The sequence below is a fragment of the Haemaphysalis longicornis genome, unplaced genomic scaffold, assembly GCF_048455015.1.
Source record: "Haemaphysalis longicornis isolate Haplotype H1 unplaced genomic scaffold, Haemaphysalis longicornis Haplotype H1 scaffold_8, whole genome shotgun sequence".
Classification (NCBI taxonomy): Eukaryota; Metazoa; Arthropoda; class Arachnida; order Ixodida; family Ixodidae; genus Haemaphysalis; species Haemaphysalis longicornis.
In genome coordinates, this window is record NW_027526445.1 from 166,761,392 (window position 1) to 166,788,094 (window position 26,703).

The 26,703-nt window shown below is 46.0% G+C and overlaps 3 protein-coding genes across 5 annotated transcripts; 2 read left to right on the forward strand and 1 right to left on the reverse strand.

The window, feature by feature from the left end:
- The first annotated feature begins 39 nt into the window (after nucleotides 1-39).
- Nucleotides 40-17,097, forward strand: LOC144148814 (BRISC and BRCA1-A complex member 2-like). Its single transcript, XM_077680333.1, has 12 exons — nucleotides 40-249; nucleotides 431-507; nucleotides 629-720; nucleotides 1,412-1,600; nucleotides 1,685-1,759; nucleotides 2,409-2,506; nucleotides 2,990-3,089; nucleotides 3,184-3,254; nucleotides 4,111-4,193; nucleotides 4,762-4,912; nucleotides 5,869-5,983; nucleotides 16,958-17,097. The coding sequence occupies exons 1-11, from the start codon at nucleotides 137-139 to the stop codon at nucleotides 5,924-5,926; spliced, it is 1,107 nt and encodes a 368-aa protein (XP_077536459.1). The 5' UTR covers nucleotides 40-136; the 3' UTR covers nucleotides 5,927-5,983; nucleotides 16,958-17,097.
- On the reverse strand, nucleotides 6,419-22,024 carry LOC144148813 (GDP-D-glucose phosphorylase 1). 2 transcript variants are annotated; one of them, XM_077680332.1, is made up of 12 exons: nucleotides 21,729-22,024; nucleotides 20,537-20,619; nucleotides 14,747-14,983; nucleotides 14,003-14,110; nucleotides 13,892-13,933; nucleotides 13,731-13,817; nucleotides 12,361-12,419; nucleotides 10,811-10,913; nucleotides 10,633-10,733; nucleotides 8,896-9,044; nucleotides 8,752-8,817; nucleotides 6,419-6,755 (listed from the first exon to the last, which is right to left on the reverse strand). In XM_077680332.1, the coding sequence occupies exons 2-12, from the start codon at nucleotides 20,543-20,545 to the stop codon at nucleotides 6,604-6,606; spliced, it is 1,113 nt and encodes a 370-aa protein (XP_077536458.1). In that variant the 5' UTR covers nucleotides 20,546-20,619; nucleotides 21,729-22,024; the 3' UTR covers nucleotides 6,419-6,603. The 2 variants fall into 2 exon arrangements, with proteins under 2 accessions (XP_077536458.1, XP_077536457.1); XM_077680331.1 differs by lacking the exons at nucleotides 20,537-20,619; nucleotides 21,729-22,024 and adding an exon at nucleotides 15,976-16,333 and having other exon boundaries at nucleotides 6,420-6,755.
- LOC144148816 (uncharacterized) lies at nucleotides 21,235-26,025 on the forward strand. 2 transcript variants are annotated; one of them, XM_077680336.1, is made up of 4 exons: nucleotides 21,235-21,792; nucleotides 22,430-22,871; nucleotides 23,669-23,855; nucleotides 24,501-26,025. In XM_077680336.1, exons 2-4 carry the CDS (start codon nucleotides 22,617-22,619, stop codon nucleotides 24,899-24,901), a joined length of 843 nt encoding a protein of 280 aa, XP_077536462.1. In that variant the 5' UTR covers nucleotides 21,235-21,792; nucleotides 22,430-22,616; the 3' UTR covers nucleotides 24,902-26,025. The 2 variants fall into 2 exon arrangements, with proteins under 2 accessions (XP_077536462.1, XP_077536461.1); XM_077680335.1 differs by lacking the exon at nucleotides 21,235-21,792 and having other exon boundaries at nucleotides 22,206-22,871.
- The last annotated feature ends 678 nt before the right edge of the window (nucleotides 26,026-26,703 follow it).

Here is a 26,703-nt window from a genome sequence, read left to right on the forward strand (position 1 = left end):
TCCCCGACTTCGCAACGGACTTTGGGGCAGGCGGCGGACAAAGCCAATTCCAGCCAATGCCATAAGCAGACGGAAACGCGAAAGGGCGCAGTTCGACGATTCGAAGGAGCGAGTCATTTCATAGTTCAAATCTGCGATGGAGGCAATATTCGCGCCTCGTGTTCGATGTTACTTGAAGAATCTTCTGGATCACTCTCTGCAGCACATGACGTCGCCGTACCACGCCCGTGTGGTCACTGCAAACCATGGGTAATGTGTCTTCCTTGCTTGCCAAAGGGGTGTAGCCAATTGTTTACTTCCTGCCTTTACTTATTTTGACCAGCACAGTGGCTCGTTTTCTCTCGCATAATACTTCTACTGAAACTGCAACAACGAGGTTTAATATCTATGCGGCGCTTGTATTCACGGTTACAACTTGTTGCGTTTCCAGCGGACCAAAAGACGGAACAGAGCAGTTGTGCGACAGGTTCAAGGTATCACTACCCTACGGCGGACAGAACGTGATATGTGCGTATACGTTTCCTTGCTGCGCGATATATTAAACTGCTGCAGTAAAAACAGCACTGCTGTACACGCTTCGTGCAGTCAGCTATAGTTTGTTCAAACCTGCGACATCTTCGTTCGACAGGGGAAGTGATTTTCAACGCTCACAGGCCTGAGCTCCCGCCTGACTTCATCTTCGACGACGCGTCGTTCCAGCCGGACATCGAGGAATTGCCTGTAAGCTTGTCCGGCGTACTCTTAAAGTAAAAATGTTCAGTGCCTTTCCGCTCTGGGAAAAATATATATGTATATATATTGGCGCATTCTACTATGGAGTGGACGAAACAAAACAAGTTTGCTTGTAATTTGCGATTGAGCTGAGTGAAACTTGAAAGGACCAGAATTTTATTCCAGCGGACAAACATTGGGCTGATTGACAGCAGGCGTTTATAACATCACTGGGAATCACGTAGTCATGAAAAGTAAATGAAACCATATATCGATCGTCGCAATGTTAGAATCGTCTTAGTGGCTGATTTCCGTATAATTTTCTTCTAGGTAGTTTCGAACAACAGGTGCAGCCGTTTTCTGTAACCGCGCTTCCACCGAAGATTGCCATATGTATCGACAGCAGACAGCTATTCTGTGAAGTTTACATTTCCAGTATGATATTTTTTTTTTTGCAAGATACCTACATAGATTGAAAACTGCAAAGCATTCATTAAAAAGTTGGCTTTGCCACTAGATTAAAAATTTTGTGTTGACGCGACTCTGTCCGAGATTCAAAAATTTTCAGAAACCAGTTATAAAAATTGCTGCAGTGCGCGTGGGGAGTTCGTTCATTGTAACCCTGGCCTCCCTGCTCCCTTGTGGTTACATTGCACAGCCGTGCTTTTTTTTTTTTTTTTCCTCCCCCCCTCCCCCCCAGAGCCTGTGCGAGTGGAACCATGAGGACGACAGTGCCCTTACCAACGTCATACAGGAATTGCTAGAGCAATACCGCAAACACCAAGTTTCGATGCTCGACAGTTCGCCGAGGCTGCAGTTTGAGTACTCTTCGCTCGTGCATCAGTCAGACATTGCGGAGTCAAATATACAAGTGCACGCAAACTGGAAGGTGAGAAGCTACCGTATCGTATGCTATCATATGTGCTCAGCGGGATTCTTTACTACATACGTTTGTGTTTTGTATACGTTTCAGAACCCGGGGAGCCCAGTGAGGTTTTGGATCACTCTACCCGTCGACTTTTCCGGGCTCCCACCTGCGTTTTCAAGGGTGATATATGCACTTGGCTGTTCCCCTTCCCTAATCATAACAACTTGCATCAGTTTGTTTCAATGCTCACTTTTTGTGTGAGCTCGTGTTCATCACAAGTGCTGCTGTTTGGGGTCTTTCTTCATATGAGGAAAGCATTTCTTTATAGGCTCCACGAAAGATGTAAAAATAGGGGAAAAAATGAAAATAATGTAACTCGTAACGCAGCTGAGGGTTGGCACAAAATAAGAATACCTATTTGAATTGGAAAAAAGCGAGGCCTTGAAGAATGAAATAGCGAAAAAGAGAAGATTGCAGAAATAATTTAAGCAAATTATGCAGAAAATTACTACAGTAACCTAGAATGCAGGCATATAACCTTTCTTTTTATAACTTTAGCAGTATGTATTTGCAAGCACTAAGCACATCAATTATACTGCTTCCATCCTTAGTGAGAAGCAGTGTGACAACTCATAATGCTGACATTGCTTTAGTCTTTGTTTTCCGGCAGGCAACATTTGAAGAAGCATTTATAAGAGGTGGTGCAGTTGTGTTCAGTAGGCCTTGCCCAGAGTTATAAAAGGCCATGAATGTGTGCTTGCAGCAATGCAAGCGAATGGCGAGGGTAGCGTTTTAAACCGGGCATCACGTTGCCTTCTCCCCTCTTCAGGAGAACCTCTCGCAAGACACGGCCATTTTGCAAGTCACTTTCCAGAACCCGGATGGAACCCGGATTTTGCCCCAACTCTTTCTGTCGCCACGTGTCGAGTACGTACCAAAGTTATGGGCCAGTGACTGTGTCATTTGTTTGCATTCTAACGCTCCCAGTATTCACGTGTCAGTGCATTGCTCCCTTGCGTGTGCAGCAAGTGAAGGCAATCAGGGCGTATTAGCATTGTAGTTACTGCCATGTGTAATGTGAGATCAAATTCTGGGCCAATTCCCGCCTTTCGGTCTGCGAACCAGCTTGATGCTCATGACCCACTAAGCATGATTTACAATGCATTTCCACAACCACGAGCCTTCAGATGAAAGGAACAGTCGTTTTCTCAAGACATGGGCCCTTTGTGTTTTGTTCCAGTGGAGAAAATAGTGCTGTTAGGCTGTCCTGTTGCATCTTACACATGCGAATCCCACTCGAAGGCTGACGGACCTGCGGGATGCTGTTTGTCCAGAACTTATGATGCTAACACTGAGAAACGGTTAATGTAAGTCCAAAAGATGCGTACCAAATGTGCCTCTTGCCTCTAGGGGAGTCAGCAGTGTCATGGCGCTCAAGCTCCCGCCCTTCAACAAGGACAGCTGCCTCATGGACTACGTGCCACAAGTGAAGGAGCTGCTCGAGAAGAAGGTGGGGACATTGCCGTGGAAGACGTGCTCCTCCTTGTCTCACGTTTGCACTGAACTTTCTCGAAGATTACCACACGATTGTTTCCCCCTTGCAGGTTGAACAGGTGTCAGCGTCCTTCCAGAGGCGCAAGGAGTACGTGGCAGCATTCCTCGCCCTATTTGCTGGGTATGTGCGGCCAGCTATTTCCCCGTCCAGCAGTGGTAACCCTGCTGGCTGCTGCAGTCGGCTGTCATGTAATGTTATTGCAGCGGAGCGGTTAAAATTCGGTCAATTGTGCAGAAAATCGAATAAAGTTGTACCAATACGTAGGTTTAAACGCCTAAGAGGACCTCCAAATTGTTTTGAATAAGGAGAAAAAATTGAAGCAGCGAGGTTGTAGTTTAATTTGGTCGGAGTACACAGGCTGAAGAAATGCATACATTGGTTTACAACTTAACGGAACTTGTAAATTTTTTAATCATGGTAAAAGAAATGAGTTAACTGAGGCTTCGCTAGCGGAAGTCAACTGTACGGTTTGTGACAAGCCCCTTTTGTGTGTGCTACCACAGCAAAGCTAGTGCGAGTGCAGTGGCAAGCGGTAATGCAACAGAATGCATCATTACGCAATGTCAGTGTGATGCTTCAGCTTTTTTAACACTGCTACAGGACGACACACAGTGCAACAGTTGTGTGCAGCAACTGTCGAGTTAGCCTCGCATTATGAACAACTGCTGGCTAAACTGTTGATATGACATTTGTCGGGAATTGTTTTATTGCCTGTGAAAATGTCTTCCTAAGGTGCATTCTTCCTACTTGACAAGGCAAGTGTCTAAATCGAGTCGGTTTAATTTTAGCTCATGCGTGAATACAATGCTTGCTCAAACACCTTTTGCTTACTCCAGTGCCCGCAAGCACACAAGTGCAAAAACTACTAGTCATTTTGCTCAGCTCCGGGTTCACATAGAAAATTTCAGCAATTTTATTTTGGGGGCTTGCTTGCCAAAAGTGAGCACTGATTTTGGGATCCATCCTTGTTCTGCAGAAACGTGCTCGAGTACGATGCAGAGGGATTTGCGAGCCTGTCTTTTCTTTTTGAACACGAGAACTTCTTTTTCATCCTCAGCAGTAAGTATATAGTACTCCTTTTTTTCCTTGTTTTTTCCCCCCGAGATGAACTCGCCTTAATGATTTGTGCTATCTCTCTTGTCTGTAACTAAAGAAAATTCGTGAAATGTACCACATAGGCATCATAAGCCAGTCTGGGGCTTGGCACCAGACAAGCATTTCAGTTTATTAAGCAGCAGGTTGGATTTTTGCTGTTTCTGGTCTCAGTATAGATAAATGATACAAAGCATGATGAACTACTCTCTCCCCTTTTACACTTCGTTATTATAAATCCCGTATGTTAAACCCAGAGACTTCATTCTCATCAAGGAAGGAGTTCATGGTGCCTGGATTCATTCCCGTGCATTGACAACTGTGTTTTCTTTTTTGCACATGCTTTGAAAGTTCTCACTAGTGCATGCACAAAAATTTCGAGGATGGGGAGAGCACTGCTAATTCCCAATTCCTATGTCCTGTGGGGAAAAAAAAAAAAAAAAAAAACTCCTCTAGCACTTTCAATGCTCCTGTGACCGTTTAAAAACTGTTTTGCATCCTCCACACTAACCGCATTCTGCTCTGCTTGTTGCAGTCGCCATCCCCCGCAGCTTCCCGCTGGACAAGCCGTCGCTGACCTTCCAGTCGGCCTACCACACGAGCTGCGGGTGGCCCTACAGCATCACCTGCACCGACTACCCCTACAGCCCCCGCTGGGAGGCCACCGAGATGGCCGACCGGGCAAGGTGGGCAGGATGTCCAGAGTACAAGAACTCTGGCTTTTAAAGGGGACCTGCAACACTCTTTCAACTTTCCAGTAGTGCATAGATTAGGGGGCCACAAAGTATCCCAGCCAGATAGTATGGCTCTATGCCCATCAGATAACGCAGAAACTCGCTCAAACGATCCCTTCCTCTCTCGGTCTTGGGGACATGGGTGACATAACTCAGGGTATGTCATAGCTATTGGCTGGCTTCTTTTTATTTGCTGCCCTAAATGCACCTGACAGTCACTTTAAAAGAAAACCTCACCAAAAGCAGAGCAAACACTGGAAGTCGTATGTGCTGCGATGAGCAAATCGTGCAGTGCTGCTCTGTGCAGTCGATAACCATAGCTTTCGCACTACTTTCAGGAACAAAGGAAAGAATGGAAGCATGTATCAGCAGTGTTGCAGGGTCGTTTTAATTGCTAACTCATGCTGTGTTGTATCTAGCGAGCCACAGTACTCATGTACTAACTTCAGAGCACTTGGAAGAGTAAAGCTGTTTCGTACATTACGCTATTTTTCACACCTGCAAGAAACTTGCGGCATCAAACATAACATTTCGTGACTTGGGTTGTCAGTGTTATCTGCTTGAAATTCCCTGGTGGGTAGAAATAAAACTAAAGATGTCCATTTTGGTTCACAAGATGTAGTGTTCTACAAAGTGTGCAAATTTGAAATTTGATATATTCGTTTTTTGTTTTTGCATTCAAAAATTGAAAATTTGAAAGTTAGTCATTTGAAAGTAATTTTCTCAATATAAACTTTCTAAACATGAAATCTTACTAAAGCTTCATCTTTGGGCACGTCTGCTTCAGATTAGGCTTTGGGTCCCAAAAATTTGCCAACATTACGTTTTTTTTTATTTCGTTGCTCTTTTTTTATATTGCTGAATTTCGTTCCGTGTAGTCAAGCCAACTCTGTTTCTGTCTGGTGCAGGAGCTTTGTGATGGAGTATGTGCCGAGCTTCCGGAGCAGCTCTGTGAAGAACCGCTGAGGAGGCCGCCACTGTGTTGTTCCTGCAAGCCAGCCCATTTTGTTTTTGTACATACGAGTAAATACTACCACTTCCTTCATTGTTTATGGAGAGCCTGCACCTGTATACGTAAGCCAGGTCAATGGCCACGCCTCACTATTGCACTATTTATGGTGGCCACAACTACGGCATTTAATGTGTTGCAAATTCAACAAATCACAGGGCAAGTCTGTGCACTTAACAGCTGAAAAAGCAGCAAAAAGCAGCCACTTGCAACTAGGACACTTGCCTATTACTGGTGACAACAGAACACATGCAGGATGCCATATATGGAACACAAATAGGACAGCCTGAAGGATGGATCAACTGCCATGCTTAGATGCGGTCAAGTTACTTTCACAAGTGCACCATATTTGGTAGAACCACTGCTTATAATATCGCAGTGAATGCAATACTTCAAAGGTGTAGAAAGTTCAGGTTCAGAAATGCACCGTAGATTTTTTTTTTTTTTTTTTTTTAAACCAGTTGAATATGGCAAGGTTGTGGTTGGCACAAATACGCGTAAGCAAGAGTTCTTGTGCAAGCTGGTCCATAATTTAATTGAAGCAGACAACTCTGTACACAGGCGAAAAGAACATTCACAATTTCTTTGTAGAAAATGACAGCGTACAGGTGGCATTCTAGGTGGCACGAAGACGTCAGCTAACAGATGTGCTGGCGCTGGAGATCTCCTCGGGTCGTTTGTTGAGTGCCACCACTTGGGAGCGAATCTCTGAAAACGTGTCGTCGCAGAACTTGCAGAGCTCTTCTGCGACAGAATCTTCAGTTGCTGCAAGGTATCCCTCCTCACCTTCGTTCCGAGATGAAAAAAAAAGGAAGAAAGCAGCTGTCAAAACAAGCCAGTCAACACATATACTGCCACGTATATAGTAGTTATTAATGTCACTGCATTTCTTCCTGAAACAGAGCAAATACAGTTCAGTGAAAGCGTCGTGCAGTTTCAGAGTCTGCTGAGGTGGTAACATTCAAACAAAACAAGCGACCAACCTGTGATTGTGCTGCACAGGGCTAAAAGCAAACAGAAATGATGATGCACTTTCAGGGGCTATGCCACCATTGCAAGTGCCGTTTTCTAGAAATGCAGAGGCTGCCCAAAAACATGCAGAGAACCAACATGGGTCACAGGGGCCTATTTTTGGCTGCTCTCCACACGTCGTACTAGTATCATGGTGGAGGAAGCAGTCACTAGTCTCTATATCTGTTAAACTCCACTTTCTCTGTCATGGCAGCAATGTTTCCCATCAATGGGATGTGCAGTGACGTATGAGCTGGCCAACCTTTCGAATTAAGCTTGTACGTCGTCTTTATGGTCCCTTTAACAGGCACCAAAACCGCACATGCAGCTAGACGTTTCTCCATTTCACTTCTGCCACAAATGCAGCCACTGTTTCTTAAAGGGACACTGAAGCGAATTTGTCAAGCTTCTATTTTTGCTTGCACTGCGTAGACTGACTCAAATAAACACACTTTTCAGCATTTATCCGGTCGATAAGGCCATATTTAGTTTATAAAGCCTGAAAGAAGAAAAACTACCACGCACGTTCTGTGGCGGACACACCAACTAAAGCAGTGACGTCTATACAAAGTGCTACTATGACTGGAGAATGTCTGAGAATCGAATTCAATCTGGTTTCGGTTCTGTGAAACAACATGCTCGACATCCCACGTTATTGTTGGCTGGGCATTCTTGATATCTCAGTAATCGGCATACTGCACTTCTGCCATGTTGTCGGCTGTAAAATGCGTCAGTTAAGCCTACCACACGCCTTGGAACTGTAACAATCACTAGCTGAGGGCATACGCAGTGGATGAATGCCCTCCACGTCACCGGAGATGTTCAAATGCGATGCGCTTTCCCCCCATCTGGGACTGTGCCCGAAAGCAGTCGGTGCTTTCAGCGTCAGTCTGCACATCAGCGTCAGTTTGCACGCGTTCTGTGAACTCACTCATGGAGCAGTGAACGTTACGGCGCAAAATTGATGAATTCAGTGTAGGAAACACTGCCCAAAAACAACTAAATCAAGTTGGAAAAAAAAAAAAAAAAACATGCTATCAAGGATTCAAACTTGCGAGTTGCAAAACAACACACCTAAGACTCGACACCACTCGGCCATAAACCAGCGCTGTTATGAATGAAAATATAAAGTATATATTATATAGCCTGTTAACATTTTTTAGTTCTAGCATTCCAAGCAGCTTAGATGACTATATTTCTTCAATAACGCTCGTGCAGCAAGCGTTCCCAAACTCCCATAAATATTTCATGTCTAGCACCTGCATTCCTTAGGCGGAAAAGCGATCACAAATATGTGGTCGTGCTGCTGACCGCTAGTTCACCCAGCGTAAAAAGTGCTTCCCGCACCTTGATTTTACGCTGTACGATAAAAGTTACGGTTGATTTTAATTCCTCAGTACCCATATTAACTTCACTTGCCCGCCTTTAATTGGCCTTCGTTTTTGATACTAGCGAAGCATTTGTGGAGCTACTTGGACAACTGAGTGAATGACGACCCACCGATGGCCGGCCGACTAAATGCAGCCAAGCCAAGTCATCTCGTTTTGACGTCATATAAAACGACGTCATAGGAAATCAGCAAGGAGGATACAGGGAGGAGGACAGCGCTTTCAAGATGATTTTCTACAAAATATGGTTGAAACATGGCCTAGAGACTCCAGATTACAATTTGCGCTAGTAATCCTGCAGTGTTTATGAATCACCTCAGTGTCCCTTTAAAACGAAACCCACAACCTCAACCATTGCGCCCCAAAAGGTCAGATCCACTCACTCTTCATTGGTAGGTGACCGGCCAGCTCGCACAGTGCAACGTTAAATGCCGATTCGTCTTTTGCGCCTGGAGAGGAAGGTGGAAAAAGAAGGGCTCCACATTAGTGCCGGCACGGCAAAGCAAGTGTGCGGGGCCTCCCCTCACCGTAGCACGACTGCCGTGCCCACAGGTAGATCCGAACGGCCTGCTGTCCACTGGCCGAATCCTGTGTGTCGAAGCTTGTGCCCCGAGTGATGAACAGGTTGTGCGCAGTGGAGCTCTTCAGCAGCATCTCGACGAGCACCATGACGTCCCTGGAAGATGTAAAACCAAGCCGTTGTGCTTGTGTCTTACAGGCTCGTACAGAAGTTTTTCATTTTCTTGACAGCGTGGTGGTTGGTCGACATGTTTGTGGTTTTTAGCAGCAGGCTGTGCACCTTTCGTTGACTCTTAAAAGGTTCGTCCCACGCCAGCCCAGTGGCTCAACTGTTCCCTGGCACACTTTGCTTTTCTAATGCAGACGGGGAAGGACTGATTGATTGATTTATTGAGTAAACATCTAATGAAAAGAGCCCGTGGAGGCGGACGGTAGGGACACCTGCCCTGTGCGGGGTCTTCCTAGCCGGGAAAAACGACGAGTGAAGGGGAAGGAAAAAAACTCCTGCGTCCAGCTCCTGGCGCACCTAACGATTCCCATGGTGGTCTGAACTAGTCCACTGTAGCGCCCTTCGTGACCCAGCTGTAGCCTTTACACGTGAAACTCCAGTTTTAAAAGTTTGGTCTTGACAATTTTGGCTTTTAATTTGCGCAGTTTGTTTAGTATGCTTATTTCGAGGCACAAACACCACTTGCAGTTCTGAGAGTCAGTGATACTGACTGTAGGTACTATTTCTATCACGAAATCACACACCGAATTGTGAAGACAATTATAGGCCAAGCCTATAAGGCCTAACACTCGATCTTTTCACAATCTTGTCAGCTGCATGTAGTGTGGACAAAATATGGCTGCCTAAAATGTATAACTTTCCAGCAGATAATCACCAATGGCAAATTCCATGGGCGTCGACAGGATTTTGTCTTGGCAAACCCACTGTAGTGAGGGCAGAGGGGGAAAGGGGGCTGGGCAATTGTTCTGGGGTGGCTTAAGAGGGGGGGAAGGGGGGGGGGGGGGGCAATTGTGCCACTTTTGCACCCCCTGCCGACACCCAAGACCAAACCTGCATTATTATTACAATTCTGACTAGGAAAGTTACACAGCAAAGAGGCCGTTCGCCTCAGTGACTCAACATCATAGAAACTGCTTTATTCACCCCAACTTAGTTACTTTGCCCAACAACCAACATTGCATAGTCGTTAGTTATTTATTCAGATTTCTAGAGTTGTGCAATTTCCTACATTTAAAGAAATACAAAACTTACAATCCCCTCCCCTTTCTGTTTTGACATTTTCCTTTACATGCAGCATCATGTGAATTAATGAAGCATTTTCAGGAAAAAGCTGTCACTACGTAGCTAGATCCATGCAGGGATCTCACTGGAACGGCGGCAGTGTTTCCTTAAGAGCGAACAAAGTTCTTGCTGCCACATTAGAATTCAAATATGATGTGTACTCTAAAAGCAACACCCAGGGTATACACCAAAGCAGAGAAGGCTATGAATTAACACTGAAAATATTTTATGTGCAGCAGGTGTCACGTGCACAATTCTTTTCCTATAGTATCACCCTCGACCAAAACACAACCAGCCCCACCCAAGAATTAAACCGGCATGCACTGAACAGAAGCGTTATCTACGGAGCAACTATGTCAAGTCTCTGTCAGGGCAGCCAGCCAGTCGGTTCCGCAAACGCGCATCAGCACTACAGCATGCTTTCCCAAAAAGTGAAAGTTAGCACAACGCTTACCGAACTACCGATTCCTTATTTCCCTTTGTCACTTGGAAAGCAAATCCCTTGGCCGGGTAGTCTACGAGCTCGTAGCACTGACTCCACAGGTGGCCAACTTTCTGCAAAAACAGAGAAGGCAGGCAGGCTCAAAAGAACGAAGCTCGCACGGGCCGAGCCATCCCAAAGTCCCACTCACAGCCGTCTCGAGGAAGAGCCTCTGATCGAGGTAGTAAATGTGGAAATGGTGGTGGTTCACCGAAGCAAATCCTCCGAGGCTGTTGAAACCAAGCCGGAAATTTCTGAAAGCAGTTAAGTATCCTTAGATTCCCTTTGATGGCCTTTTAAAGTTTAAAAGCTACGCTGCCCACCTTTCCCTTCACCGTGATGCAAATATTTCAGCACAACACTTTTAGAGGCGTAGTGACAGGTGACAATGAACATCTCTCAATCAATCAATTTCCGACAGTAAGGGCAGTGTATGTTACAAATTTCAATTCGCAACCCATTGTTGGCAAAGCAAGCAACTTGAATGCGGGGAGATTCCTCGTTGCAGTACAAAGCTTTTCCCAGTGCTCATTATCTCAGAATTTCGCATAAAAAATGATAAACACAGCCACAATAGCTAGCTGGTATTATCCATTGTAACTGCTCGACACCCCTGGACGCTTTGTTTTGTTGCCTTGAGCACACAAAAGTGTAAAGGGCACTGTGTTACGGTCAAATTTAGCAACACCGTACGTGTGAGTGAACAAGCAATGAGATAAATTGCGAGACATTTGCATGCCTCTGTAACATCGTGGCATAGCGGGCAGATAAGAGGCGTCCACACAAATGACAATGGATTCTGTAAGGCGTGGGAGAGATAGGAAGGTCTGGGCACAAAGCATGGGCTTGGCTGACACAAGTCGGAAGTCACTGGGACAGGCCTTTGTTTCCTGTGCAGTCTATTTTCTTCTCCGCTGTGGAAATGCAGCCGGTCACAGGTACTGTTATCGCAAGGGAAATGCTCGATTTTCATTCTCAACAAAGATAACCTACATACTAGTGTGGCTAGTGAATCTGCGGTGACACGAACAAGTTCAATTAAATTCACGGATAACTCGCAATGTTGAAAATAGCCTTTTGCAGTGGATGATGCCAACGGTAAAAATGAAAATTTCGCATTTCCAGGTACATCCAATAAACTCAAGAAGGTAAAAATTGTACTGGTAACAACATTGGTCATCAGCGTTATTTGAAAGGCTACTAATGTGGAGTGGTTCAACCCTTTACGTGTTGAAAATCTGTAAGGAATGACTCGTTCCTCTGCATTGTTTGCTGGATCTACTGGAGTTTACTGGCATCCAATGCAAACAACAAAATGGAGTTTCCGACATTTTCTGTCGACGATTCCGAGGGGCCTGCGTGCTACACAAAGCCATAACGGGCTCTGGCCAGAGACGGACCAGTTTGATGTCGGAGAAAAAGTCCAAACAAATACTCTTCAAAATATTCATTTTGCCTTCACTGTGTTTTGGATCACGTTACTGTTCGAAATTTCAAGGCCAAATGATGCTAACAATAAACACACTCTGACTTTGCTCCAGAATAAGCTTGGGAAGTACAGAATCCAGTCCAGAAGAAATAACGCAGAGACAACCCATCAACGTCACCTACCAGACCTTTTTCCCAAACACCCACTGCAATGACAGAGCCACAATTTAAATAAAGTTTAAAAGCATTGCTTGCTTGGGATTGTGCACTCACGAACTGCTGCTCAGCAGGACTGTGTCGATGGCCAGGGTCAGGGACTCTGTAGTGAGGATCTGTTTGAAGGCGAGAGAAATGAGTAGGAAAAGAATTACAGGCCTCCCGTAATGTTGGCTCAAAATGCGAGTCCATTTTTTTTTTTTTAATTGGAAACAGTGCTCCCATGCTTTCTGACTAATTTATGCTCTCCTAGAGGGACCTCTAAGAAAGCAAATAAGCACGACTCTGTTGAACTGGCTGCTTTGATGATTGTGTGAGCTTTATGCACTTATCTTGGTGCTCCCACAAGAAACTGTGCGATGCTGTTAATGAGCCTGTACGATATATTTTCCAGGCACAACACTGAAAAGGCATTGCACCCAGCTGTTACAATAAAGTTGTCGTTATAGTGCCGCATTTTCTTTGAGAAAACTATGTGGCCTCATGAAAAGGGTGGATTGCCAGATGGTTTGTGATGAGCTCACACTTATTGGCGGATATGTAGGGGCATTGCTTCCTTTGAAAACTGCTGATGAGTCTCCAGCTGGCTCGCATGTGCTCTCGTCTTGTGCACGGACCATATCACATAGCATATACCGTACCTATTTGCCAGAACGTCATTGATTGATTCATTCATTCATTCATTCATTCATCAGCCACATCACTGTACTATTCTAAGAATCTAACAAATTGGTGCACTTTTCAGAAACCCAAGTTTTCTTGAAACACGCACTTGCTCGATGTGTTAATATGCATTCGGTTTCCTGGATGTCATGTGGAGGAGAAGAGGCTACTCGTTCAGCATAATAATCACACATGTAATTAACTCCTGTTACGAGTGAGGCTAAGCTGGCTATGCGCTACCAGGCCTTCTGGGACACAAACAGCACTCCCTCACCAGAACAGCATTTGGCCACTCTAGTGTAGCATTCAAACGAAGCCTCCCATATTGGGAGAGGCCCTCGTCCTGCAGTGAACACTACTATGCTGATTACTGAATAACACACTTTCTTTCTGCAGCCAAGGTTTGTGACAGTTCTAGCTTGGTTCACTCAAGACACAATAGCTTGCTTTATCGGAACACCGCAACAATAGTGGCTATTCTTTTGCGTGCAACAAAGGGTCGCTAACGAACTGAGCAAGCGCGTTTGTCAAACTTGTTCCAATCGCGGACCAAAAGAGAGTGTAAGCACTTCATAAGCAAATGTCTTCGGATAAGAGCTTGTCCTCTGGAGTTTTTATGAGAGTAACCCAACACAAATGGTGCCCCAGTACTCTGCCGTCCCAGATTAATGCTCCATACAAGAATTTTTTTTCTATGTGCGAAAGAGTTGCGAAATGAAATGCATATAACTGGAGCAGTTTAAAGAGAGAGACCTGCAGCTCACCTGTGGAAGGCAGTCTTCCAGGCTGGGGACCAGCAGTGAATTGCAGTACTCCAAAGGACTGACGTTGATCACAACCCAGTGTTTCGCCTGCAAGATTTGGGGAACAAGCGATGATGTCTCGTGATAGATTTGAAGTCGGAAGCAGTTTCATTGATGCTCACATTTTTGGTGTCTTTGCCACCGCTGTCGATAGAGAACAGCATCTGGGGACGCGACGGTTATTTTAAATTAGTGCCTCAGTGGTCCGACTCCTTGAAAATGTTTCGGCTTACCTCCGCTTCCTTGAGCTTTGTGAAATTGAAAAGACTGCCGTCAAAGGGCATACAAATGGAGCTGACGTGTTGGGGCTTCCTCCTCTCCTGGGCCCTCTTGGTGTTGAGCTGCCAAGCAAGTTTGGAGAGCCTATGAGTACGCAAATACGGGCCAAATGGATCTGCAATTGTGGCTCCACAAAGTATTTTGAGAATAAATTGAACAATCTACCTAGAGATATTCTTTCACTTTGAAGCTAACCACGCGTTGCTCACGCATCTCACGCCTTTCTTAAATGTGGGCCATTGTCAATTTTATTTGCCGTAAACTCTTAGTGTGCCCGGTCCTATAACTTGCATAAAAACTGACAGCATGGAGAGAAGACAGACAGGCAATGCTTATACTGTTGCCTTCTTTGCACCTCTGTTGTCTTTATGTGGTCTTAGTGAGCCGTGAATCATTATCAACTAGGCCAAGTTTGTCCATTCTTGTTCACAAAAACACAGTGACAAATCAAAAAATAATGTGTTGGGCTGCCAAATCTGACTAGGTATTTGTTTTCAGCTTATAGTTTGGCTTGGAATAAAGAACTGCAGTTTCACTTTCGAAATGACATTTAAAATTTATTTTACGTGAAAACAGGCCCAGTTTATGGATCTGTCTTTAGTTGTAGAGGTGCGGGCTGCATTTTCCGGCGAGTAACATTTTCGAAAATAATAACTGGCTACGGCCCACAACCAAGTGGCAAAACTGCGCCAGCGTACCTGCGCGACAAAGTGGTATTTCCCGGGCAGTATCCGCGTCTCGAGCTTATCGAGCTTGTACCAAAAGTGGCCAGCAGCCATCGCCGCACTCCATTTGGACCGCAGAAGATCGTCAAATCGCGTCGGCAGGCTGTCGCCACTGGAGGCCACTTCGTAGACGAAATCTCCGTCGCCGTAATGCAGCGTCATCGCCCCTTCAATCTTCATTGCTCCGCAGAAATGCCTCTTCTGAATGAACTAAGGAAGAAGAAAAAAAAACACGAATTGGAGCCGGATCGTTTGCACGGGAGCCAACGCCGCTCGTGAGAGTGGAATCAGAACGATTCAAGGTGAACACGCAAGGCCAGCTGTGTGTTTGCTCGGCGTCAAGTGCCAAGTGTCGGCAAAGACGTCGCTGCGTGCTTCTCAATATCGTCTGCGACGCCGGCTGCAGCCAGCGCTCGTCTTTTCGCCACGTCGTGTGTTTTTGAGAAGTGGCGCCGGCTTAATCCTTTTATTGGACCACCAGCGCGGCTAGGGTCGGCTGGGGCAGTGATATGGATCAGTTCGTCTCGTCGCCAGCCGACTTTCCCCGCTCTTGTTCTCCGTACCAACGTGAATGATACCGCGCCGAGGTCAAGACTGCCGGCGCCTGGGTTTTCACACACCTCCTGCGCTACCGTTAGTACCCCGTCGTACTCGAAGCAAGAAGGATGTTCAGGAACATGTTCGGCAAGTCCACGACCATTTACGTGAGTATTTAAAGCGTTTTTAAAAGAAGAAAATATCGAGGCGCGCACGATTGTGCTGCGCGCGGCGCAGCGCATATGTTGCCGAAACATCAATGGGAGCGCGTTTCGTGGGTTCGTGATTAATGGAGCCATTGTTAAACGCGGTCGGCAGCTGTCACGTTTTTGACTGAGTATCCTAAACCCGGGGTTCCGCAGTGAAATAAAATTCTGGGTAACACCAGCCGTCCTCTCTCTCTTTCTCTTTTGTTTTGTCTTCACAATACGTCGGCACGTGCCACTGCGAGCGAATTTAGTCGCAAAGACCAAAATATGGAAATGCTTAGCTCTAAATCACGCACTCGTCTGAGCTCCAACAAACGGCCTGCCAGTGGAGTTCATATCGGCGCTTTTTTCCGGCCCCGAACAGCAAGTCGAAATAACAAATGGTGCACGTGTGCGCACAATCAACTGTGCATGCAGACGACTGCGAATGTGGCCACGGGCATGCACTCGACTCACCTGCGTGACAGCTGTGCAGGCGATCCGCGCAGACGACCGTGTTTTCGCTGCCCACATTCGGGACCGCTAGCTTGATGTTACAGGTCGTGCTCGCCGCGTGCGCTGGTCGAGCCGGATTCTTACGTCGTCGACGTCATGTGTACAAGCGTCTGCCCTCCCATCCTTGGGCAACCGATAAAGAAGCGCTTCGCGAGAGAGAGTACAGCTCGTGTCAACGATTAATCGCACCTTTTTGACGCGACCTAAGCACTATGGATAAGGGGTGCGACCACTGCCAGGAGTCGGAAAAATCGCGCTTAAATGAGAGGCGCGGAGGTGAAAGCAGCACAGCTTACGGGACGGTGAGTGTCGACGGAGTTTCCCAACGTTTTGGGTGTAGCTGCCGAGAGCCGCGATAAGGCTGTTCTCGTAACTATACGGCGCGCCGGCAGACGTGGCAGTGCAGTTAACGCCTACCTCTAATAGCAGGTAACTTTGTTCCTGCAGTTAAGAAGAGGAACATTGAAATCTATCGTGACCCCTCTCCTCATAATAGTCGACTGACGCATCAGCTCAGAAATTTTGTTTCATGTCTGCAACTGTTGCCAAATAGATCTCTAGCAAAACAGATTTTCAGTCATTACAAGTCATCACAGAATGGGACTTGAATAGTTAACATAATGAAATGACATTTGATATCGATCGTGGTATGGGCCACAATGTAAACGTTTACGGGAACAGAATGTGCAGAAAGAACTTGCTTAAAACTTTGTTCATGCAGCGAAACCGCTCAATGTGCATGTTGCGACAGCATCCGCAGGTGCAGTTCAGTTGTCGTGGCTTTTGTGGAGGAAGGCAGGTCTCGTATACAAATTACTATAGGGCGCTCACTGAAGCGTGATGTGTTACCACATCTAAAAAAACAAACTTTGATTCTTTTGGTCTTCCCACTTTTGCTACTCCGGTTCGTGATGGCCACTTTACATGAAACTCTTCGGCACAGATGGAGGTGGCCAACAACTTCGCGGAGCAACCTCCGGTGCCAGTTTCGGAGGCTCCCGGGTCCAGCGAACACAGAAGCTTGGGCACTGACATTGAGCTGGCGAGGGGGATATCTCCGGACAACGGCAGCATCATTTGGGACCCCAAGCCATGCGGTTGCAGCGGCGACGGACCCAAGTGCCACGAATGCGTGGCATCCAGCAAGGCCTCTGTCAAGATCAAGATGGAGTCGTGGTCCATCGAGAAGACCGTCTTCCTCGGCGTCATCCTCGTAGCTTTCTTTGTCTGGGCTGTCGTGTTTGGTGTGTGCCTCAACGTCTACAAGCTCTGAGTCGTCGCCAGCCCTCTGTCTCATCTGTGTCACATTTTGAAGTGTTTGCTTCTGGTTATCGAAGACGTGGTGTGTGAGACCTTTTTTGACCTGTGATCAGCCCGACCGTTTGGATGAACTTCAACAGCATGTGAATGTCTACTGCACTCAGTGCTTCGTGTTTTTTGGTTTGTAGTCACTAAGTCAGCTGGCAAAAGTTGCAGATTGAAACTGCCGCAGATGTCTTCATGCCAAAGAGTTTAGAATGCTCTGCCAGGGCTGTGTTAAAGTGACGTGTTATTCAGTTTAGTTGTTTAAATATTTTTGTTTAGAGAAAAGGGTTATGGAAGACCAAGTTTATGAGTTTCCCTTTGAGGTTGAACTAAGCCGTTTTTGTTTCAAGGCAAAGACCAAAAAGTTGTGGTGATAACGTGTATGCCGTTTTCATGTTCTCCCCAGAAACAGCATTTGCAAGCTGTTTGCAACGAATACTAGACTTAATAAGCCAGTTAGCGAACACTCGAGCAATAGCTATGGAAGATTATATTTAACCGCATTCACATGTGTGGTCAAGACTGAGCCATGAGGTTTATGGCAAAACCTCCCGCTGTAATCTCTTGCTGCCGACCACGCTGCGGTAATTTTAGTTGAATCGTGTTTGCATTTGTGCGTATTCTTTCATTTTTGTTTACCATTTAGCCACCAAATTTTCTGCCCTAGTGCAAGAAAAGGGCGCCTTATTTACTACCTCGAAAACGACAAGCAGTAAATAATGCTTGTTACTATGGTGCATATGCGCTAATAATGAGTTTTTTTTTTAAGTGTAATCAATGACACTGGTGCCAAAGCCAATCTTATTTATTAGCAGTGAAAACTAATTGAATACAAGTATGGATTGAATAATTTTAAACCGCGTGTATGAACCAGATAGTTTTGAAACTAATAAAGAACAGTGTTCTTAAAACTTGTCATCCTGAATCTAAAAACTGAACTGGTTGCGAATTTTTATAATGATGTGTTTAAACAGCTAAATAAATTAAAATTTCGGTAACCATAAATGGCCTCCATAAAAAATTTATTAACTAGAAAAGAAAAAGCAAAACATTTGGAAACACTTAGTGCAAGCAATCTAAATCAGTAACAAAGATCACTCTAAATCTTGAGCGTAATATCCGGGCATAGCTAAGTTTCACGCATGGTCTTAAACTTGGCAAAATGTGATACTTTATCAGCATTCCCAATCACCCATTTCGGGTGTTATACTAACAGGTGTTTTGCCTTTACGGTGCAACTATGAAAAAAACTCAAACCCGCGACAAAGCTTCAACCACTGTCAGTTCCAGCTGGCCGGAGCTGTATTTAGCTGTTTATAAAGTCATCGCTGTCAAGACATGTCAAGTGCAGCGCACACTCGTGCATATGACCTATAATCCAATTGCACTGAAATCTCTTACTGATGCGCTGTTATTTTTTGTTGCTGTTAAATATGTATCGCACAAACTCTTCTACTAGAAATATTAAGTAACAAAAGCTTGATCAGGGCTAGTTGGTTGAACATACTGAATAAATTTGAGGCGCTAAACAACGGGGACCAAAGAAACACGTAGACACAGACAAGGCGCCTTGTCTGTGTCTACGTGTTTCTTTGGTCCCCGTTGTTTAGCGCCTCAAATTTATTCAGTAGTTTCTACTAGAAAGTTGCACGGGACTTGGAATCTTGTAAAGGGCTTAACTGCAATTACTCTCCCACTTCCTTCCAGTCAATTGTAAAAGTGCAAGAAATCATGTAAAACAAAATGAAAAAATGAGGTTGTACAGCATAATATGTAAATGACTTTCTTTCTTGAATGGTACTGGAAACACTGTTCACCTCAAATCCTAGTGCAATGCAGCTACAAGCTAACTTGCACACATATCGACAGAACATGCCTTGGGAGCTTGAGACATTTTTTGGCAGGTTGATAGGGTGTCGCGGCACGTCAAAAAGCTGGCAAGGAAACCAACCTACCACTACCTTTGGTTTTCTCAGCCAAAGCTGCCTTGAAAGGCACTTGCAGCGAGTGTGCGCACAATGTGGTGCAGAAACCTTAGACAAACACTCTGTATTTCGTTCAGCTCAACATGATGAGAGAGCTTCGACGTGTGCTGCATATTGTCAGCTTGGGATAAATTAAGTATTCGTGGTTCCCAGGGCCACAAACACTGTGTCGCAAAAAGCATAACGACAAAGTACATGTGCATCTTTGCAGTGTGACCAGTTCCATTTGACTTCATTAGAGAAGAGTAAGCTATTTCATGGGTTACTTTTCATTAGTGAGGAAAGTTAACAACTAAAACATACCCTGCGTAGTGTGCTTAACAGGCACTGATAAGGTCGTCTATATTTCTTTGTGGGTCGCTGCTCTTTTACCATGACCATTTCGTTGCCAAAATGACAGCTGCCTGTACTTCAGGATGTCTTTACCAAAATTGGAGCTGCCTTTACTAGAACCAGATGCATTACTTTTCTGCGAACACTGCACAAATCCTTCAGCGCTCAAGCACTTGTGAACTACCACTGGTGCGAATTGCAAGCATATACACAAGAGGTGCGCATCTCCAACATTTATGCATCAAATTAATGAAAGCACTTGTGATTTGGACCTGAAATCTCCTGAAAGTGTCTTGCAGTCAGTATGGACTTCGTGGACAAAGCTGATCTCCTCCATTTAGTCTGACGTTGCAAGTGGGCTGCTGCCATTGTTTTTATGTTTGTTTCCTTGTGTACTGGTATTAAAAACACCGAGGCATGCTATTCATTTATGGCTACGGTAGTCGTGTCACATGTTTAGACTGTGATTCCCAGAACGTTTTGAGAAAAAGAAATGAACAAAGTATTGGTGTTGTGTCGTGTCACCTGTTTGATTTCTTTTGAGCATGCATTTGTTTATTGGCATGCTTGAAAATAAGGTGGAGGGTTTTGTCCATTGCTAAGCCGCATTCAGGCATTCCACTTTTCGATTGAACGATAAATTAATAATTTCTCCTTTTTATGCATGTCAGCCAAATAAAATGGTTAAAAGTTGAGCCAGAGGGACATACGGAGGGACCTGTAGCCCTCCATATGTAGAGATTAGAGATGTACTGCAGACAGTGATACCCCCGGCAGGCCTAACGGGGTGTGCAGTATCAATGGAGGACGATTACTCTTTCTGGGTGATTTATCGCGTTCAATGTGCAAGCAGTGTATAGTTGCACAAACGGACGAGTCAGCTCAGGCAGCCGGCTCACACTGTTCATAGTCACGTCTTCTCTTCACTTGTGCGGAAAGGGTGGCAAACGTGCGAACCTGGCACATCCGAGGTAGCAGAGCCCTGCACGAGTGCGAAACCCATCAGTGTGACACACAATCAACTTCGTTAAATAATGGCGGCACAGACAAGCAGCCTTGCACGATACCAATGGCTGGTAAAGTATTTGAGTAACGCAGCAGCACTGCAGCTCCTGAAGTTGCCTCATCTTCAGATCTGCACGTCGTCTCTTTGGTAGAGACGGGCGCTGGTACATTTGCCGGGTAGTAAGTAGTTGGAGGCTAGTGATCACTCCCTTCAGCCGCACTTTACAGCCTAGAGGTACTTTATAAATCCATGAAACGCGAGGAGGACAAGACACCAGGAAGCGCTAGACTTTAGCAACTACGGTCGGCAGTAGTGGTAAAGATGACGCCTGTCTACCCATATTGACCGTGCATATATATGTACGAACAAGTTTCTGCTGGAGGCCACGATAAGTAACAGTATCATCGGTACACGAGCTTGTGTACGGCCTGTAATTGGTAATATTACTGGTAATAATATTATACCAATTAATATGTAATTGGTAATTCACAATATCACAAAGGAACTGCTGCAGTTGCGACAAAATTTCTTCACATATAGGCGCTTGCTAAATTTGCCAATGTAGTTCTGGAATAAGGAATAATCTGCGCCGGCAGAGCTGCTCTCCAGAAAATCTGGGCGAGAGTGCAGCATGTTGAAGTTTATTCACCGCTACAACAGCAGCAACCTCAGTTATATGCTTGAAAATTCCGCAACCTCTAAACTTAGCCAGCGTAGGGCTACCTTCGGAGAAATATCTATATTTGCTTAACCTGGCCTGCGATCGCGTCCACAAGTTTCAACGGCCTATGTCTCCTTGCGATCAGGAGCGCGGTTATCTCGGCCCTGCGAAGTTGAAGCAGACGACCGGACTCGTGCGAGCTGCAATCAGCTGCTTCGCAAGCAAACTGCTCCGAACTAATCAGCTTAGACACAATACTTCAGCTGCCACCTTCTTCGGCTCTTGTCGCGAAGCCGTAAACACTACAGAAGAATCGCTTTTTGGGCAGGTTGGTAAAGACGACGGGCGCGTGCACACACACACGCGCGTTTCTCTGTTCTACCGAACACGGTTCAGAGGAGTGGAGGCGCACCAAACAACTTACCGCCGCAAAGACTGTACGCCGCCAACTTTCCCAGTCCTTTCAAGTGTCGGCTGTGGTACCACACGTAAGCAGACGCCCCGAGCAGTCCGCCCGAGCTCACCAGACGACACGCCAAGCAATCGCCATCAGATTCCGGCTGCTTCGTAACACCCATTTGTTATGCAGTCCTGTCGATTTAATGTGCAACAACAACCTTTGGTTTATTTACTGCCAAGCTATTAGGGCCACAGTCAACGTCATTTTGAGGTGAGACAGTGGTCGTCGGTCTGTGCCGGAACCTGCGGTGGTCCGGCGTCTAGTCGAAACTGCTACCGAAACTAGTCGAAACAATAGTCGAAACCAAACTTTGATCGCTGCTGGCTCGATGTGGCTTAAGCTGTCTTGAGTCAGATAAAATGATAACTCACCGTAAAACTAGCGACAAGTACGACAAAGAGAAATATTAGGGACATATTTACCATACCAATAAAGATATTTTTAAATTTACAATGCATAAGTGAATACGGAAGAAAATTAGGTGAATCGGTACATCATGATGATAGTGGTTTTTTGTTTTGTTTGTTGTGGCGCTTTGTTTGCACGTGTTCATTGTTCACACGTGCATGTGGTTGCGTCAAACGCGCGCGTGTTCGCCTTTCGACAGCGCGCTACATTTGAAAAACAATTTGGAGCGAAATCGCAAGTATGGCCCGACATCACAGGATTCTCGACGACGCGTTGCTGCTCAGCGGGCTGTCGTGGCGGGAAATCGAGGACCTCTACCTGCTCGACGCGTGGAGTTCTCCCGCTGTGGACCCTCTGCTCGATCCGTCCAGCGTCGAGCCCTATCGTTTCAGGGAACTGTTTCGATTCGAACAAGGCGAAGTGAGCGAGCTGCTCGATAGGCTCATGATGCCGGGCGAGGTGTCGAGCTCCTCTGGCGTGACGGTGACGGACGCGGAGGCCCTTTGCATGACGCTTCGGCGTCTCGCATATCCGGCGCGCTTGCGGGAGTTGGAGGTGCTGTTCAACCGCGACGGCTCGGTAATCTCGAGCGTTGTGGACAAGGTGTTGTCGCACGTCGAATACAACTTCAACCACCTGCTTGCCGATATAAACACGCACCGTTGGCTGACGCCTTCTAACCTGGAGCTGTTTGCCGAGGTGAGAATGTGCGTAGTTTGTGAGCACGATCGTCTTCCCTTTTTCAGCAGACCTGCGGTTATTGCCAGTGATTACCCAGTTATTAGTACCACTTTTTTTTTCATGTAACCAGATTTTTGTTTGTTGTTGTGTACACACGTGCGTTGTATACTTCCTGAACACTTCTTTCGGTCTTTTTAGCCGATTTATTCTTGGTGGGCGCGTTTATTCCATTTATTCACTTTGTGTGTGCCCTCCTCCTTTTTGTAAATATGTGCATTTACTTGCAGTGTATGGATTCTGCCAACTTCATTTTTGTTTTGTGTAACCTAGGTGTTGTTCTCTTAATGCGCAATATTTTTCTTTTGCGATTGTCATTGGCAAAAGAACTGGTTTAGTTCCAATGATTGAAAACTGGTCTATTTTCAGTGATTGAAGCTAAACCAGCCCCTTCTGTAATGCCCTCCGGACACGAAAAGTACTGAAATAAAAAAAGTCGAGAGGACAGCCGCGGTGGCTCAATGGCTAAGGCGCTGTACTAAGCACAAGGATGCGCGGGTTCAATTCCCGGCCATGGCGACCACTTTTCTAAAAAAGGCGAAGAGCGAAAGCGCACGTTAAATTTAGATTCTGAGGTCAAAATTAATCCGGAGCCCTCCACTACGGCGCGCCTCATAACATTAATCAATCAATCAAAAAATTAAGAGAAAGTGCACAATTAGGAGAGCGTACAGGGATCCTGTTAGCGGTATTTCAAATGGACCTGGATTGGCACTGTGTGGTCACTATTCTCAAACTATGCTGTGATCTTTTTGCAGGCCGTGCACGCCAAGGGTGCTCCTCTGAAGAACTGCTGGGGATTCCTCGACTGCAGGGCGCAGCGGATGTACCGGCCTTTGGCGGGGCGCTTTCAGCCCTACATGCACAAGTACCAGGCTCTGATGGCAGCCAACGGCATCATCTGCCATCTGGAAAGGCCTTACCCGGAACGCACCAACAACAGCGGTAAATATCTTGAGCACTGCCTCATGCACAACGGGCCAGTGACCTGCAAAGTGCTTCTTGGGCCATGAGCTTTCCTTTCTAAATCGTGGTTGTCGTGCCATCAAACCTGAGATTGTGCTGTTGCAATTGGAGTATGTGTCCTTTGCAGCAACACTCACCGTGTCCTTTGCAGCAACACTCACCGTCCTGATAGTTGCCGGTTTCTGTTTGGCCCATCTTATTGACTCCCAAACACTCACAGTCGCCAGTGGCATTGCAGGGACATGCACTGCGTTTGCTGAAAACTACGCTTTGCGCACAGGGAACAGGATTGTGTATTTATGTCCGTGTGTGGTATTTAGCTCCATCATACCACTTGGGGTGTGTATTTGACAACTGCAGCAAATTCCTACTAACCTATTTCAAATGGCAGTTGCTGGAGAAAATGTCACGGTCAGCATAGCATGCCTCTGGTCTCCCCCGTTGGTATTTCATGGCTTCTCTGCGCAATAAAAGGGTAGAAAGGGCTCACAACCGGGCTGGTTGTTCCAGCCAGTGCTTAATCGAGAGCTCCTTTTGGTGGCTGTGCCATGGATGGGCATGATAAACTACTTTGGATAGGCTCCCGCAGTTTCTCACGCGTAGTCTCCTTCTCCGCCACCGCAGGCACCTTCCAATTCTCAAGTCTGCACGACTCCTTGGAGAAGCTCGCGCAAGGCCGTGATTTCACCGTGTACGGCAGGGGGCAGTACCCGTCGCACTCCATGCTCACGATGCCATTTGAAGGTGCTGCCCTGAAGCCCCACGAGGCCTTCTTCAACGACATGATGGACGTGGTGTGGAGACCCGTGGAGTACAGCGTGGGCAGGGTGGCAGACAGCCTGTCCGTGGTCCGCTTCTACCAAGGCCAGGCGTTCTCCCGGCAGCGGGTGGCCCGCATGTACAAGGTGGCCACGCTGCTCGCCAACTGCCGCACCTGCCTCTACGGCAACCAGGTGTCGCACTTCTTCAACGTGGAGCCGCCCACTCTGGAGGAATACCTGGTGCCCCTTTCGTCCGATGTGTAGCGTCTCAAGAGCACACTCCACAGATGGATTTCCGAACTCCGGCGACGCGACTACTTCCAGCTCGCGCATTTGGAAGCACTTCAGAGCACCGGGGTGATCGACCAGTACAAAGATCATTGTGATACAAAGCATTTGTTAGCTTGGGATGCTTTAAGGCCACTTTTCAGAAACGGTTGTGAAGGGCGCAACCTTAATTTTAGAAATCGCGTATCGGTGTATGCTGACCCCTGAATGTCAGCATGTGTCCAGTTAAGTGTACATGTTGTATCGGTTTGCTTGCAGAGCCCAGTATCCTAATTGTTTGTACCCTGGGTATATGGGTCTGCCGTTGTTCGCAAAGAGTCTGATCTTGTTCTCATCTACCATTGTTCTTCCACCTTCCCGAATTTTCAAGTTAGCAGCTGAGGTAGTACGATTATGCGAACCTTTCTAGTCCTGATGGCAGCCTGGAGTACAATCTAGAGGGCGATATCCTTCGCATAGAGGCTATGCTTGATTTGTCACACTGTCAAGTGGTGGCATGCTCGACATGGCTAATTTAGAACAGAAGGGGTGAAAGGCCAGCCCTTGCGGCGTTCCTTTTCTGCCCAATTTAATTGGTTCGATTTCAATTGTCCAGTGTTAATTATTGCACTTCTATTAGGAATTGATTCTTGTATCTGTAGATAATGTTGCAGATGTATTCTATTAGTTCGATGTCCGTGCCTTTGGTTTTGTGTCTAGTCTTGCTTACAGTGATTTTATCTTGCTATTTTTAAGATTTACTAGGCACCTGGGAACATTGCAACTTTCATAGAAACCTATTTGTATATCCATCACATTGCATTGCAGTGCCAGTTCTGGTTGATTAGTCACTTCCATCTAGTCTTTTTGTCACTGTTAAGTGTCATGAGTCTCTGTCTAGTCTATGATTGAGTTCCTGTCATGAATTTTTTCCCTCGGGGCTTGTCGTTATAATATAATGATCCCTGTCTCAATTTTTAAACGAGTTTGTCCATTTAGTTTTCATGATAGTTTGTTTAGTGAGAGTTGGACACGCCGCACGGCGTCTTTCACTGCGTTTTGTATCCTGATAGGATGCACCAGATAGTAAATAAAGTGGCTCGTTCTTGCTGCATGTTGAAGTAGACCTCGTTACCTTTATGCGTTACTCTTTGCTAACCCCACACTTGGTGCGGGGTGTAAGAGTTGCGTACAATTCTCACATTTTTTTTTTTTTTCTCTCCCCCGACTATGTCTGAGACTTTTTTAAACAGATTTGAAAATACTAATGTTGTTTGGCGCATTGGTATGCAGGGTGTTTCAGCTAACTTTAGCCAAAGTTTAAAAATATGCTGATGCACTGAAAGATGACGCGACCAAATGCATGTTGCGCAGTTTTGCTCACCCGCCGCGGTGGCTCAGTGGCTAGGGCGTCGCGCTGCTGAGCACAAGGTCGCGGGTTCGATTCCCGGCCGCGACGGCCGCTTTTCTGATGGAGGCGAAAAGTAAAAAATGCCCGTGTGGACGAGATTTCAGCGCACGTTAAAGATCCCCAGGTGGTAAAAATTAATCCGGAGCCCTCCACTACGGCGCGCCTCATCACCTGCGTTGCGTCGGCGCGTTAAACCCTACAATCAATCAATCAATTTGCTCGTAATGCGTCACGCTGTTTTTTGTATTTTACTTAATTCGGTCATTATTTAAATTTTAATTAGCCAACTTCTGAAGCAAGGAGACTAGGAAAAAAATTCCAGGTAGAAAGTTGCAGAGGGGTTTGCGAATATTTAAACAAACAGTTTCTGGGTTTCTATTAGGTATTA

What these genes read in the sequence shown, in the direction of transcription:
- LOC144148814 (XM_077680333.1), top strand. Translation starts at nt 137, where the DNA reads ATGGAGGCAATATTCGCGCCTCGTGTTCGATGTTACTTGAAGAATCTT. An exon ending in AAGTGCACGCAAACTGGAAG is followed by an intron (nt 1,601 to 1,684) that starts GTGAGAAGCTAC and finishes TATACGTTTCAG; the next exon opens with AACCCGGGGAGCCCAGTGAG. An exon ending in AGGAGCTGCTCGAGAAGAAG is followed by an intron (nt 3,090 to 3,183) that starts GTGGGGACATTG and finishes TCCCCCTTGCAG; the next exon opens with GTTGAACAGGTGTCAGCGTC.
- LOC144148813 (XM_077680331.1), bottom strand. Translation starts at nt 16,032, where the DNA reads ATGTGGGCAGCGAAAACACGGTCGTCTGCGCGGATCGCCTGCACAGCT. An exon ending in GTCCTGCTGAGCAGCAGTTC is followed by an intron (nt 10,914 to 12,360) that starts GTGAGTGCACAA and finishes AACTGCTTTCAG; the next exon opens with AAATTTCCGGCTTGGTTTCA. An exon ending in GGCTCTTCCTCGAGACGGCT is followed by an intron (nt 10,734 to 10,810) that starts GTGAGTGGGACT and finishes CTGTTTTTGCAG; the next exon opens with AAAGTTGGCCACCTGTGGAG.
- LOC144148816 (XM_077680335.1), top strand. Translation starts at nt 22,413, where the DNA reads ATGGCCCGACATCACAGGATTCTCGACGACGCGTTGCTGCTCAGCGGG. An exon ending in ACCTGGAGCTGTTTGCCGAG is followed by an intron (nt 22,872 to 23,668) that starts GTGAGAATGTGC and finishes ATCTTTTTGCAG; the next exon opens with GCCGTGCACGCCAAGGGTGC. An exon ending in GGAACGCACCAACAACAGCG is followed by an intron (nt 23,856 to 24,500) that starts GTAAATATCTTG and finishes CCGCCACCGCAG; the next exon opens with GCACCTTCCAATTCTCAAGT.